Source organism: Penicillium soppii, assembly GCF_028829465.1.
Source record: "Penicillium soppii strain IBT 18220 chromosome Unknown utg000006l, whole genome shotgun sequence".
In the NCBI taxonomy this organism is placed as follows: domain Eukaryota; kingdom Fungi; phylum Ascomycota; class Eurotiomycetes; order Eurotiales; family Aspergillaceae; genus Penicillium; species Penicillium soppii.
In genome coordinates this window covers 3796331-3810302 of record NW_026643236.1, presented here as the reverse complement: position 1 = coordinate 3810302, position 13972 = coordinate 3796331, and the positions used below count along the sequence as shown (strand labels likewise).

At 46.8% G+C, this 13972-nt stretch overlaps 3 protein-coding genes across 3 annotated transcripts; all 3 read right to left on the bottom strand.

Annotated features, from left to right (window-relative positions):
* Window positions 1-314: 314 nt before the first annotated feature.
* On the bottom strand, window positions 315-769 carry N7529_008822 (uncharacterized protein; the record flags this gene model as incomplete). Its single annotated transcript, XM_057244349.1, has 2 exons — window positions 315-452; window positions 713-769. The coding sequence occupies 2 exons, from the start codon at window positions 767-769 to the stop codon at window positions 315-317; spliced, it is 195 nt and encodes a 64-aa protein (XP_057095887.1).
* A 760-nt stretch (window positions 770-1529) lies between these two features.
* Window positions 1530-5465, bottom strand: N7529_008821 (putative ABC efflux transporter; the record flags this gene model as incomplete). Its single annotated transcript, XM_057244348.1, has 1 exon — window positions 1530-5465. One exon carries the CDS (start codon window positions 5463-5465, stop codon window positions 1530-1532), a length of 3936 nt encoding a protein of 1311 aa, XP_057095886.1.
* A 1103-nt stretch (window positions 5466-6568) lies between these two features.
* N7529_008820 (Zn(II)2Cys6 transcription factor) lies at window positions 6569-8519 on the bottom strand (the record flags this gene model as incomplete). Its single annotated transcript, XM_057244347.1, has 3 exons — window positions 6569-7779; window positions 7847-7935; window positions 7996-8519. 3 exons carry the CDS (start codon window positions 8517-8519, stop codon window positions 6569-6571), a joined length of 1824 nt encoding a protein of 607 aa, XP_057095885.1.
* Between the last annotated feature and the right edge of the window lie 5453 nt (window positions 8520-13972).

Here is a 13972-nt window from a genome sequence, read left to right as displayed (position 1 = left end):
CAGCAACAAAATCTCTACATAACAAGTACAATCTTAAGTGACCGGGGGACCGGAATGCCTCCCACATCTTGAAAAGGCTGGACAAGGCGCAAGATAAAAACGAACGAAAATTTAATATCACTGGAAAAGTAAAACTCCCGGCAACAACCAAAAGGAAAGACCCCCGAAGCCACCAAGAAAGAAAAATCGTTAAGCCACGAGTGGAACCACGAATACATTGTAACCCTAAGAAGAAATCCAGATCTAGAACAAATGATAGACAGGGACCCTTAACAGACCCCAGCACGATTTTTCCTATTCGTAGGCCCGGCTCCTTATTTCAGGTCAGAAATTGACGATCCTCCGTCGGATTTGCGGATGGCGTAGCGCCGTCGCTGCTTGGCTATATATGGTCCCACTGAGGGGTCGGTGGCTTGCGGATTTGCGATTAGAGATTTCCGACCAGCGACGATCTGATTGAATTTTTTTCTTTTTTCCTTCAATTTGTTCTACGATATTCTAGCTAGGTCGGATTGGGGCGTTGAACGGAATTCAGAGCTATCATTCAAGTTTCCAAGACAGTCGCTATAATAAAGGGAATTGACACTGCATTTCGTCATAGGATTGGGCCTATATTTACGTTGTAACTTGGAAGTGTACCTGAATATGTTGTGAGCATGCTCATGGTATGAACTCATAGCAAACAGGTACATAACTCAAACTGCCGACTTACCCATTCCCATTTGGCAGAAATATCGCCACTGTCAGACTTGTTCCTAGGAGGCGACATGTCTCGGATGGTTGAGCCATAGATTTAGTCACAGCATTCCATGGAACATTCGGGTGAAATCTTCGGGAGTTGGGGTTGGAGTAGATTACTAAAGGTTATCCCATCGTCGGGGCCAATGGTAGCCTTTATGCTTAACTTAATGATTTTGCCGTTGAGTCTGCCCGAATCTTGCCCGAATATTAGATGTTTTTTGGTTCTGACTTGAACCGTCAAAAAATTTACCCGAAATGGTTTGCCATCTTCGCTAAAATTCTGTATGAGAAGCAGGTACCCCTAGAGCCCGTTATGGGTTGTTGCCGGGTTCTCTCGGGTAGACCTGTGACTCACACTCTTAACACGCTTCACCGTAGATGTATACCACTCAGAACCTGGTAAGTCACCTCGACACGGAGATCACGGTCCGACAGTATTCGATGAACCCTGTATGTGATGGCCGATAGGGGGGAAAAAAGGAGATAGAAACATGTGATCAACGCATTCACGTGAAATTAGGATATCCAAGTACACTGAGTTGAGATTGGGCTCAAAGTTCGGATCCCTTGGCCATGGCTCGAATTATTTTGGATGCTTGGAGCCAAGGCATCTAGACCTTCAGCATCAAATTGTTTGGATCTGAATTTCATTGTTGCCGATATTGAACCGCAAAGTGTTGCCTTGGCGAAGTGAATCCAAGGCTAAAGAAGAAAGAAGTCAAACAAAAAAGGAAAGTACAATCGTAGGGTATCTCAACTTCAAAGAACAAGTACCAAAGAAAATGTTATCAAGCACTTCTTTGAGCCCGCCACTCCCTCCACCGCTCCATCAGTCTACTTGTTCTCGTCGCCTTGAGAAATCCATAAGCAATCAATCGATACACGATCGTACAGACCCCTAGCGCCATAACATTCATAGGACCGCTCTTGTCTAAATTATAGAGTCTAAGCACCTGTTCTCCAGAGTCAATGGGACAGCTGCCATCAGCAAGCTGTTGTGCAACAGAACAATGGAACACCTGCCCGTGTAATGAATACGGTGCCAGGTTAGCAATGGCGTATTTGATAGGCGAGAGATGATTGAGCGCCTGCAAAACATCATTCACATTGAGACTCATGACACCTCCGAGAATGGTAGAAATAGACAGCAGGATAGAGGTCACGTTCACGGCAAAGCCGACATGGGAGAACAACGTGCAGAACACTATTCCCACGGACTCGCCGCAGCTAATGATGCAGAAGCAGTTGAACGCACTGATTAAGAACATAGTCACTGTGCGCTGCAGGTTGTCAGCGAACGCTGCCAAAGCGCCAAAGATCAGCGAAGAGACTATCTCAAAGGGGATTTCAATGGCCGTGTAGCTGAGTAAAAACGTCGAAGCAGTATAGCAATTGTCTGCTTCCTCGCGGTAGAACACGTCACGTTCACTGGGGTAGATAGCGATATTTTGAAGCATGCCAACAAAATACAATGCCGCAAACTCCTGGATAAACCCCATTCGAGATTGCACAGCCACATAGTCATTCTTTAGCGGTGCAAAAAACAGCGCCATGATGATCGCAATTCCCGGGATCTGCATCGACCGCGCCATGATCAGCGGTGGTTGGCGCCAGAAATTGACAATTGAGCGGTGCAACACGAGCGGAAACGTCACTCGGAATGGCAGCATTTGGCGCTTGAGACTGCCGAGTTCGGCAGGCGTGGCGATGTGGGACTCCTCGCGTCCTAGTCTCAGCTCGAGAGGGCTATCATGCCATCGGGCAATGAGGCCCTGGACGCGTTCCCGTGTGACCATCTCACGATCTGCTTGCTGGAGATCTATGGTGATAAGATCCAGTACAAAGTCCGCTGGGTTGGTTGTTCGCGGACAATCGTGCCCCTGCTCCGCAAAATGCGCGAGCATTGTGCTTCCTGGGCCAGCGTAGACGGGGTAACCTCCGCGTGCCAGTAAAAGCACCTGCGAGAAGTGAGTGAACAGGTCTGAGCGTGATTGGTGCAGTGTTAGAATAAGGGTGCGGCCCTCGGCCGCTAGACTGTTCAGGAGCTCAATAATTGACATTGCCGTAAAGGCATCCAGACCGGAAGTTGGTTCATCCAGCAAAAGGACTTTGGGATCTGTGAGAATTTGGATTGCGATTGTTACGCGCCTTTTCTCGCCGCCGCTTATGCCTTTGACCAAGTCGCTGCCGATGAGATTGTCTGCACACTCTTTCAGTCCCATTTTGTACAGAATCTCTTCTGCGCGTCGGTTCTTGTCTTCCCGAGACATCCAGGTTGGTAGGCGCAGGCCTGCCGCGAAGCGTAGACTCTCTCGTACTGTGAGAGAAGGCATTAAAGCATCATCGTCTTGTGTGACGAATGATGTCACAGAGCGGATAACGCTTTCTGAGGGTACAGCGCCATTGTATAGCATGTTTCCCTGAATGCGGTACTGTGTGCCCATAGACCCATGTAGCCTACGGGCTATGGAGTTCAGGAGTGATGTCTTGCCACTTCCTGATGGGCCCATGATAACGTTCAGCTGCCCAGGCTGGAACTGCGCGGTGATAGGTCTGAGAATCTGTAAAGTCTGCGCAGATTGCCAGGGAAAACGTCTCTTTCGAATCTCCAGCGCATATTGGTCGAGTGAGATAGCTACCTTGCGTGCCTCTTGAGATGGGCGGATCGCTATCTTTGCTTTCCCACTTGGTGATACACCCTCGCTAGTCCGTGCTTGAGCAACATCAATCGCGAATCGATTGTATTGCAGTAATAACCCAGCAAAGAGATAGTGGCCAAGGACAAACGCAACGAGCACGACGATGGGCCGCCAGATCCAATTGGATGGCAATCCCAGACTCTCCATGATATATTGGCCAGTGTACTCCTTACATCTTGGGTCAAGTGGATCTTCAGAATATGGACAGGCATAGAAATGCCCCGGTTCCGAGCCATTCACTCCAATAAACTCATTGGCACACAGTGCACCGAAGATGTAGAACGTGTATGCACACCACTTCAACCACCTCACGTAAACCGGAATTTGATTAGACTGGACAAAGTATCCGCATGCAAAGGATTGCAACGTGAAGGAGAGATTGCCCACCAGACTGGCGGCAGGAAAACTTCTTGCCACACTAATGGCCACCGCAGCAAAAGTCACGGCGATATAGTGCGTGAGTAGTGTGAGAACGAAGAAGATAAAGAATTGACCCGCATCTAGTCTGTATCCTACCATGAAGTAGAATATGAGTGAGAAAATCAGCGGCACAGGAAGATCCTCCAATGGCAACCGGGCTGCTCGCCGGCTCAGGAGGAAAGCCGGCACACTGACCACGCCTTCGTTGTGTTCTCGGTCAAACAGACGAATGTCAATTGTCAGACGATAGGTCTCGTACAGCAAAATGAGGTAGCCATTCAAGCTGCTGGCCGTGTATAAACTGCCCTCTCGCGAACGGATTCCCGACTGGCTTTCATCGAGCTGCAAGAAAATCCATCCATTGATAACAGCCATTCCGACAGCTTCAAGAAGACTGCCAGCAACACCCATTGGATCACGGATGGTGGTCTTGAAAGTGCGCGAGGTTAATACGTGGAATTGTCTGCGAAATGAGACCGTCTTGACGATCTCATTTTGAGGGTTAACCGATTCATGTGTTGGGACATTTTTCGGGGCCTCTTTCTCCCTACCATCCTGGTCCTTTGCAATCACATGTGCATGCTTTGATCTCCATACCTCCGTCAGTCGTTGAACCCTCACATTTGAAGCAGTCTCAAGCTCTTCTGTCCGATTATCAATAGCAGCTAGATCAATTAAGAACTCAGCCGGATTGACAAACGACGGGAGAACATGCCCGCACTCTTCGAAATGGACCAATGACCCTTCCAGAGAGCCACTGTACAGCGCAGACCCCCTCGCGAGCAGAATAACGTTATCAAAAAGGCTCCAGATCTCAGAGCGTGGCGCATGGATTGACACGACAACCGTCCTCCCATCCATCGCGAGACGCTTCAAGGTTCGAATAATTTGGAACGCACTGGTAGCATCCAAGCCCGTAGTCGGCTCGTCGCAGAACAGTACAGAGGGATTTGCAAGAAGCTGGACGCCAATACTAGTGCGTCTCTTCTCGCCGCCGCTACAACCTTTATGGACATTGTTCCCGATCCGCGTGTCGGCACACTCCTTCAGGCCGAGTTCAAGGATGACCTGCTCCACGATCGCGTGGCGCTCTGCTAGGGTTGTTGGAGGTGGAAAGCGGAGGTCTGCCGAGTACCGAAGTGTCTCACGGACCGTTAGAGTTGGGATCAGCACATCGTCTTGCATGACGTAGGCGCTGCGAATGCGCGCGATGTTAGGGTCGTCATTGAAGGTTGTGATTCCGCAGCTGCTGGTTCGGGAAAGGCTCATGCGGCTGGCCATCAGGTTTAATAGGGAAGTCTTGCCTGAGCCGCTGCTTCCAATGATCGCGGTCAAGCTTCCGCTCGGCATAGAGGCCGAGACACAATCTAGCACTTTTTTGCTTGTTTTTGGTGGCTTCTGGCCACACATGCGGCGCCATATCTGGGATGGCTTCGTCTCCCATATCGGCGGAGTGGTGTTAACTTCGAGTGATATATTGCAAGCATTGATATCTACTGGATTCACCGCACGCAGGGAAAGGTTGTATACGTCATCTTCCACGTCTGTGGGAAGGGTCGCCTGCTTCACAAGATTCAACTCGTTGATCGTCTCATGCTTCTCCATGCTGAGTCTGTTTGAGATGTGACCAGTAATTGGCTGCAACTTGTGCGACATTACATGTCATTTCCTGAACGTGTTCTTTGCATCTGCTATATGGTCCCAGAGGGTTGTGATAAGGCTCTGAGATGGCTGCAGAATGATGGCTGCAGAGTTCCCCAATCAAACAAACCAGAATAGTGAGAGGCTGTTCAGTATTGTCGACTCTACTCCGTACACTTCAGGTGCAATAAGAATAATCGACTGAAAATCCTTTCTCCTTACCTCGGACCTCCCCGGACTATAGTTAGCCTCCGACTTCTTGATTGTGATTGGCCCATCACTTCGTATACGTGGAGTCCTTGCGTTGTAAGCGAGGAGATGTCAGCCTTGAGACAATGCCCAGGTGATGGACTTAAACAGCATTAATTAGTTAATGTGACTGTTTTATAGTCAAGGATATGATGTCAGTCAATCAAAGCGAGGAGGAAGTCCAAAGTCTAGACTCGGTGAGACCCCTTAATACACTCTATTAACATAGAATACATATGTACATATTATACAATGATGAAGGCCCTGTTCACTATTCTCCAATTCAGAGAACACCCAAAAGAAATCGGAATATATACATGCCAGATCAAACAAATGTAGACACCAACCCTCCATGCATCACGCGTGAGATCATCAAGCTGATATCTCATCACCAATATCTCAATGAAACACCCCAGAATTTTGTTCACCCAATAAAGATTGTTTGGCAGTTTGCTTAGCTTGCCAAACAAACGCAAGCAGAGTATACGCCTTGGGCACGGAGATGCCGTAGGGCGCCAGTACCTACTTGCAAGCCAAAAAAATAATAAACACAAATGTAAACGTAAACCGCGGGATACCGTCGGTATCCAGGAACGCCAACAAAAAGAAAGGAAGAAAGCATCACAAACAAAGCAAAACGCCATGCCACATGGTACAGCCTGGTTGGAGATCTGATTATGTCCTAACAATTTAGGACAAAGGCGAGAAAAAAGTGCCTTTCCAATATGACAGTGAAAGTTGAAAGAAAAAAAAAACAACAAATAAAAAGAGGGGTATCAAAAGAGTAGGGTGATCGAGTGGACATAAGAGAAGGATATTCAAGTGATCAGAAAGTCCATATTCATGTCACGAATAATCTTCTCCCAATCCCAGCTTTCTTCCATTCGGGTATCCATAGTATCCCAAACGCGCCGAACGACCTTGAAAGCGGGCTCGATATTGCGCAAGTTTGAGTAGGACTTGAGATCTTCGAAGCCCCGTGCAACGCGCTCGCGCTGCTCGGTCAGGAAGGCTGAGCAACCGAGTAGGAACAGCGGCATCAGCACAATGCTGTAGGCGGCCGCATCCTGCGGCAACCGATCGAGATAGCCTAGACCATCGTCGACGACTTGAGCGATTTTATCGCTCGGTCGCGAGGGTCGGATTGTCCGATACAAATATACCCAGGTCGACTGGCGGTAGAGCTGAGCCAGGTACCAGTTCGGGGTGTCGGCTTCGTGGGAGGTCTCCCAGGCTCGAATGGCCGAATCGATGGAGACTGCCTCGCTCAGGGTCTGGTAGTCTACTGCCGGCTCGTAGCCTTCGCTGTAGCGTTCGCGGATACGGTCCCGCAGCTGAGTTATGTCGGAGATATAGTTGAATAGCCCGTCGAAGACACCGACAAACATGCCCGCCGATGCGCCGGGGACAAAGTTCGGGAGATGCGGGTCGTTGTGAAAGAGGTTGGGACGGCGGTCAAGCGAGGTAAGGGCATTTGAGACATCGTGATATTGGAAGAATTCAACGATGAATTGACGGAATTTCTCATTCCGGGGCTGCTGCGAAACCAATAGGTATCGAGCGGCATCCATGTGCGGTCGGTATTCGCCACTGGTCTCGCCTTCGCAGATGGTGTTCAGGCTGAGGGCGATGGTGGATGCGATGATCGGGTCCTCCACCAGCAGTGGCTCTCCCTCCTCGTCTGGGCTATGCTTGGATGAGGATGCATTAATGTTATCCTTCAAATCTTGGATAGCATGGTGAAAATGGAAATATTTTCGTTCCTTCAGCTTGGGCTCGGGATCCAGACCCGACAAATGTGACCCAGACAAGCACATGAGTGAATGCATCAGCCCCCGGTGTTGTGTCGCCATCGGAAGAAGGATTTCCTTGAAGGGATTTGAGTCATCATTTATCAGAGTCAGTACACGACTGAACCCATAGACAAAGTGATCTAAAAACCGGCGGTCGACTTCCGTTTCGATGCCGTCGATGAGGAGGGGCAGGCTGCGCGGTACAGCTGCAAGGGAGTGCCCACTGGATTGGGCTGCTAAAGGATGAATTAGTGGGTGTACAAAAAAAAAAAAGTGAAACAGTCGGAATCAAAATGCGCCTACCATCAGCCAACTTCTGTCGTCCACTCTTCCAAATTTCCTTAGCGGGGTAGCCTTCGCAAACGACCGCATTCTTCTGACAGTTAAGACATCTTATCCCTTTGTTAGAGACACACATATATCACATGTAAGGTAATCCACGGTTCACTCACCCAGGTTTTGTCTCATCACACTTCTTCTTCCTGCGACGACAGGTTATACAACCAGTCTTCGACCGACCCTTGGTGACCTTGGTCTGATTTCCAGAGACAGGTAACGGGTGTTTGCGCGGACGTCCACGTTTCCGTGGAACGGCAGCGGGAGTGTCCGTTTCCCCCACATCAGGCTTGATGCTGCTTAACAAGTTCTCATCAATTTCTTCCACCTTGGGTGTGTCCGTGCCACCATCTAATCGCGCTTGAACAGTCAAGTCAAAGGTATTCGCTCGCTGGTATGCCTTGAGCTGGGCATCCAGATGAACTGGTGGTGACTGCGCGAGCCAGTCTTGGGAATCCGACGAGGCATCGTCAGGGCTGGCACCAGTGCCGGTGCTGGTGCTGGGAGTGCTGGCGTGGAGAGGCGGACCGCCGATCCCTAGTAGAGGGTAGGTGGGGAGCTCCGGTCGGCCGTCGTGATCATTCTCCCGTAACCCAGAGTCATTTAATTCCGTGAAAAAGGAGGGATTCATTGACAACATTGAACGGGGGCCGCCAGAAGTATGGGCATCCGTTATCCGTTTTACCTATGAGAGCCAAAAATCTCTTTCACGGTGGTGAGGGAGGGGGACGGTCAGGTTTAAATGGAGGGGGTGAAGAACTAAGTACGAAAATGTGCTTGGTCCACCAGAAGTCAGCCGTATGATCAGAGCATACACTTTTTAGCCCAAAATAAGAAACAAGGACATAGAGGGGAAATAGGAAAATAGTACGGAGTAGGATATTAAAGAATATTATAGGCAGGTATAAGGGTAAGTATATTAATATATGCAAGTCAAGTCTAGCATTAGAGCTTGGGTAAAGCAAATGCGTAATGAAAATTGGAGCTACGTATTTTCGACAACAAAAATCATATTGACTCTACCCATTTGACCCATTTAGGCCCATTTAAATGCATTTAAATCCTTTAAATACATGTATTCAATTATTACAAGGTTAAAAGAATCGTCACATCAATCTGCTCAAAACTTTACATGCGGGGGAGGCTGCCAAGCATGTTGGATCTGATGCCCTGATTTGCAGCTGAAGAAGGTCCCCGAAAAAGCAATGTTGGGAAGGCCAGTGCTAGTAGTACTGATGTTTTGCTTTTTGTAATTTAGTTTAAATTTTGGGTTTTTCTTAATTTGTATGAGTTTTTTTTTTTTTTTTTCTCTTCTAAACATTAACCAAATACATATGTACTGAATAGTACAATTGGTAAATGATCCGTTGCCTTGGGATCGACCTGTGGGCCCCTACCAGTCAGTTAGTTACCTCATATCATGTCTGCATGTACGTTGTATGGGACCAAGTACTCCGTACAAATGTAGTTAATTGGTTAGGTAGTATGCAACTTACAAAATAACGTGGACCATTCGTTTTAGGCGTGGATTATATTACTCTACAGCATTATGTACAATGTAAATGTGTTGAGAATTAAGGTACAGATCAGTTAAGAATTAGAATTAGTTAATGATTATCTTTCTCTCACACGAACCATTTGGCGCAAAAGCCACTACCCCCACACTATGGAAGCTTTCTTCTTTTCTTTTTGTGTCTAAGCTGGTTTTTTTTTAGTTTCCTTTTTTTAATAGGGGAAACATACTCCGTAGAGAAGATCACTTTCCTATCGTCACTAGGGGGATTCGACAATCTCCACGTATATCGGGTCCAAGCGCCCGCCCATCCCCGTCCATATTAGGATTTTGGTTGCACAATATAACTATCCTTGATTATTTTCTTGATTTTATATTCACAATTATGTTAATTATTTTCGTGCAACGCAGACAATCTGGGGTAAAGAGTGGGCCAGAGCTTCTGGTGAAACCAGCACGGACGTCCGCTGCAGGGAAGTGACAAGGTTCGGAATAAGTATTCCTGATTTTATTACTATTATTTCCTTTTTGCCCTTAGTCAATTTGTTTCCGTTGGTCATTTCCCACAGCTTATTATAGTGACAGTTAAAAGGGGTGGAATGTGACGATCCAAAAGTACCTACAGACTGCGCAAGGCCCCCGTGGATCTGCCGGGAGACTAACAGGGAAACACACTTGTCTGGAGTTAATGATGGACTAGTGTTGGGGCCTCAGCTATTATTACCCTTTTAACCATTCCCTCCCCCCAATCAGCTGAGACGCGGGAAAGGGAAAATTTACCCTTGCTAGTAGTTGCCTAGCCATTTCCCAAGTGTAAGTTTGTTCGCTTAAAAAGATCTAATTGCTGACGCTTGGGGGATCGGGCTACCGAGTTTAGTAAGGCCGATCAAGTTAATTTTGATTTTCCATTACTGTTTCAAACTCGAGATCGACTCTGCAAATTCATTGATCTGACGTGGATAGACTGACAAAATTGGCCAATCGCTTCCGGTCTGTGGTACAAGTCATGCATTCTTCCACTGACGATCTCGCGTAAAATATGGGGAACCGTCCTGCAAGCCCATTTAGACGCATCGAGATCCCTGCCCTTACAGTAGCCTTGTCTTTCCCCTTCTTTGTCCTTCTAGTGCAAGTCTCTACAATAAGTGAAATCTTCAACCGAACATCACAGAGTATGCGCTTGAACTGAAGGGCGGGTCAGCGGTTGTTCCCGCTCAGTGGGGCCGAAGTATACAATGCAACTAAGGAGAACGAGCAGGGTTGTTCTTCATCAATACTATATGTTCCTGACAAATGATGCGACGCAATGGAAATAGTCTTGTAGAGATATATGGCTGCGGAGATGTACAAAAGGACCAAATTTCCCCCCGATCTCTCCGGTTAATCGCACTAGCAACGGCCGTATGACCTCTATGCTCCCAACACAGAAAGTAAGCCGAGCCTAATGGCCTAGAACTAACTTCTTTCTGCACTCTTCTACATTTGTACCTCTCCCCTCTCTCACTCTTACTTTATGGTCTTTGACCCCCCATACGTATGTGGAGGCCGATTCGCTTCCTAATCAAGTTACCCTCATTCAATCTCGGGCAGTTTCCGGGAAAGAGGCTGGACGCCAGTGTCAGAGGCACGAGGACAGTAAGACAATCGCTTTACTCCGTACCGTTTATAGGATGAGGGAAATCCCATCAGGCACAGGGCACCGGAGCGGCTGAGTGGCCATTCATCCGCCCAATGATAATGATGCTCAATGATCATCGAAGAATCCAACTAACGACTCTAGCTAGTCGTGCACCCGACTAGTCAGATCATAATTAAATAACAGTATACCGGCTCACTATCGATCTTCCTATTGGATGGAGAGACTCCATCCAGATGCGACCTATTCCACCTAACCCAATCAAACTACCCAGAATAAGCATTTACAGTATTTACGTTCTAGGGAATTCGCACATCTCGTTTTCCTTTGATCCACTTGCTTGGCATCGGCTCTATTCGGTGTCTGTCTTTCAGCCCCAACTGCCCCAGTAGGAACAATCGGAATTCCTGAGCTTTGATCACGAGGTCTCTTGATCTATGTTTGGGATTCGGCGTTGGACTGTGAAAGGGTGTATCTGAAACATCGCCCGAGATATTATGACACCAAAAAATGCAGCAACATAACCTAGGGGCAAACAAGCTCGGACTCCTCGGATGCAGGCCCGACATAGGTACATGCCAAGCATTTCAATGCCTCTGTGATCAGCTTCGCTTCGTAACTTAAAGGATTTTGACTGCATATACTCTGTAGTTCATGCAAAAATTATGATGAGTATGCGGATCCCTAGACAAGCGGTGAATCTGGTCTCTTTCTTTTTTCCCCTTCTATACTTTTATACAAACACGACACGGGGTAATAGATACAATATAGCAGTGGATCGGCATTGAGACCAGAGTCTGTGGATTATGCGCCTGAAACGATGTGGAGAGCATGATACTGTATTCAAGGGAAATCTCCGAGGCCTTTTTGTCAATTATTCACGCCAGCTGCCATGAAACGTCCAATCACAGCACAATTTATTTCGCTGATTTCTAGTTCGTATAGTCCCAAGCAAGCTCGGCTTCACACCGGGTTCTTTATCTGAAGAAAATGATGATCAGATTTCAGAAGATCCCCGCTCTTTATCCCGCCTGAGCCGTATGTTAAGCATCCAACAAGGACCCAACCGATCTTGCTTACTTTTACAATGGACGCTCATGAAGTTCTACAATCTTGGAAGAGTATAATACTTTCCGGAAACCTCTTCCTTCATCGATGGATCTGACCAGGATGACCAATTACAGCCCGGTTCATCTTGCTTACTTTGACTTGATGGAGTATCAAAAACCTCACACCATGTTATCTGTCTCCAGAAACTCAAAGTTTAACATTCAGTGGGCCTCTCTTCAAAGGTCCACACGAGTTATTTCTTGAGTTTCCAATCATAGCCCAATCAATACTGCTTACCTGTGTTATGTCGTGTTGTAGGGGAATTGAGGTCTTTGCCACCTTTTCGAGCGAATAACCTAGACAAAAAAGTATCCTGATTATACTTTTTCTTTCAACATCCACTCAAGCCGATTATCAGATATCCAATTACGCCCCATCCTATCTTGCTTACATCCATCAGGTGCACCTCGAATTTTCACATCGCCCTCTCCCTCGGATCTGGATTTCCGCTTTCGAAATTCTTTCCTAACACTAAGCAGGGCTCCATTGAATAGCTAACGGCGTGGATTTTCATTCTCGCAACAATTACTGGAAACAGATTCTATTTTCGGGCTCTGTAAGACACCTTTCTGGGCCGTGCATATTATGGCCGGTGAGAAATCCATCAGCGCCTACTTGTTAATGACACTCAGCTTGTCAAAACTAGCTATTCTGCCGGTGTGGGATCTCTTCGTGTCATAGTCACTTCCTCCCTAGTCGAAGGATTTTTATTGTCATGTACGAAGCCATTCATCCATCTTTGCAGGTAAATTGGAATGGATGAGATGTTTACATACACTTCATCAAGCAATGTCAGCCTCATTGAGGTAAAAGCTAGAAAAGTGATGTGTGAGCTTTATCTGCTCAATCGATCCTATTGTCTCCTATTCGAGTAGCAAGCCCCTCAACAGCTACGCCGTCAACATTATCTTCACGGAATAGTCTTAGTTCACTATTCCTACGATAATTTTCTTGCGCAGTTGTGTGCCTACCATGTTTGGCGATCGAAGGCAAGTCGGCAGCCATTCTTTGACCCATTTAATGCTTATGGGCTGCTTTTCTGCAGGGAACTGCTTTGGTAGCTCTTCAAACTCGGTGATGTGACCAACATGGTTCGCTCATGGTTCTTTAATGATGCTGTATCTGTATCTATTTCACAAGAGGCGTCAGTTTCTGCGTGATATTCTTTTGGGGGTAAAATCAGGTGCCTTGAGAGACAAATGAGGAATAAAATTGCTGGTCGAATGCCATGCAATCTTAGTGAAGGACAAAGATATACTCTTGGAATACTTATAAATCCCTGGATGTGCCATGGAGGGGAGCAGATGGAGAAGTTCTAAAAGTCAAAGCATTTAGGTAGAGATAAATTAGCTGAATTCCTCGATATTTCCTCTTGATGCAATCTACGTATACGTAGCCGTACAATTTACTTAATACAAGCACTCGAGACAAGCCAGATTCGATCTTGTTTAGGATATGTTTGGGACCTGCCCATCTTCCAGTCCTTGCCGAGATGTTTTGAATTTGTATTGCTTCCGCTCTCCTTGGAACTATTTGAGATGTACACGTTTTCAATGGGCAATTATATAGAGATCTAAAAGTATTTAACATATTCTTGGGGTACATACATATGCATATAGTATTGAACAAAAGGCTAAGGACAAATATGCCTCGCATCAAATGTTGGAGTACCTACCTAGGTACGAGAAGAGAAGTACATAAACCGCAGATAAGGTATATAAGAGAACATTCCATTCTTGTCACAAGTGATCTCTGGTTTGATGAATAAAAATTATGGGTGTGTTCTCTACGCCGTTCGAAATCAAGAGTTTAAAAATCTTGATCATAGGTCCGA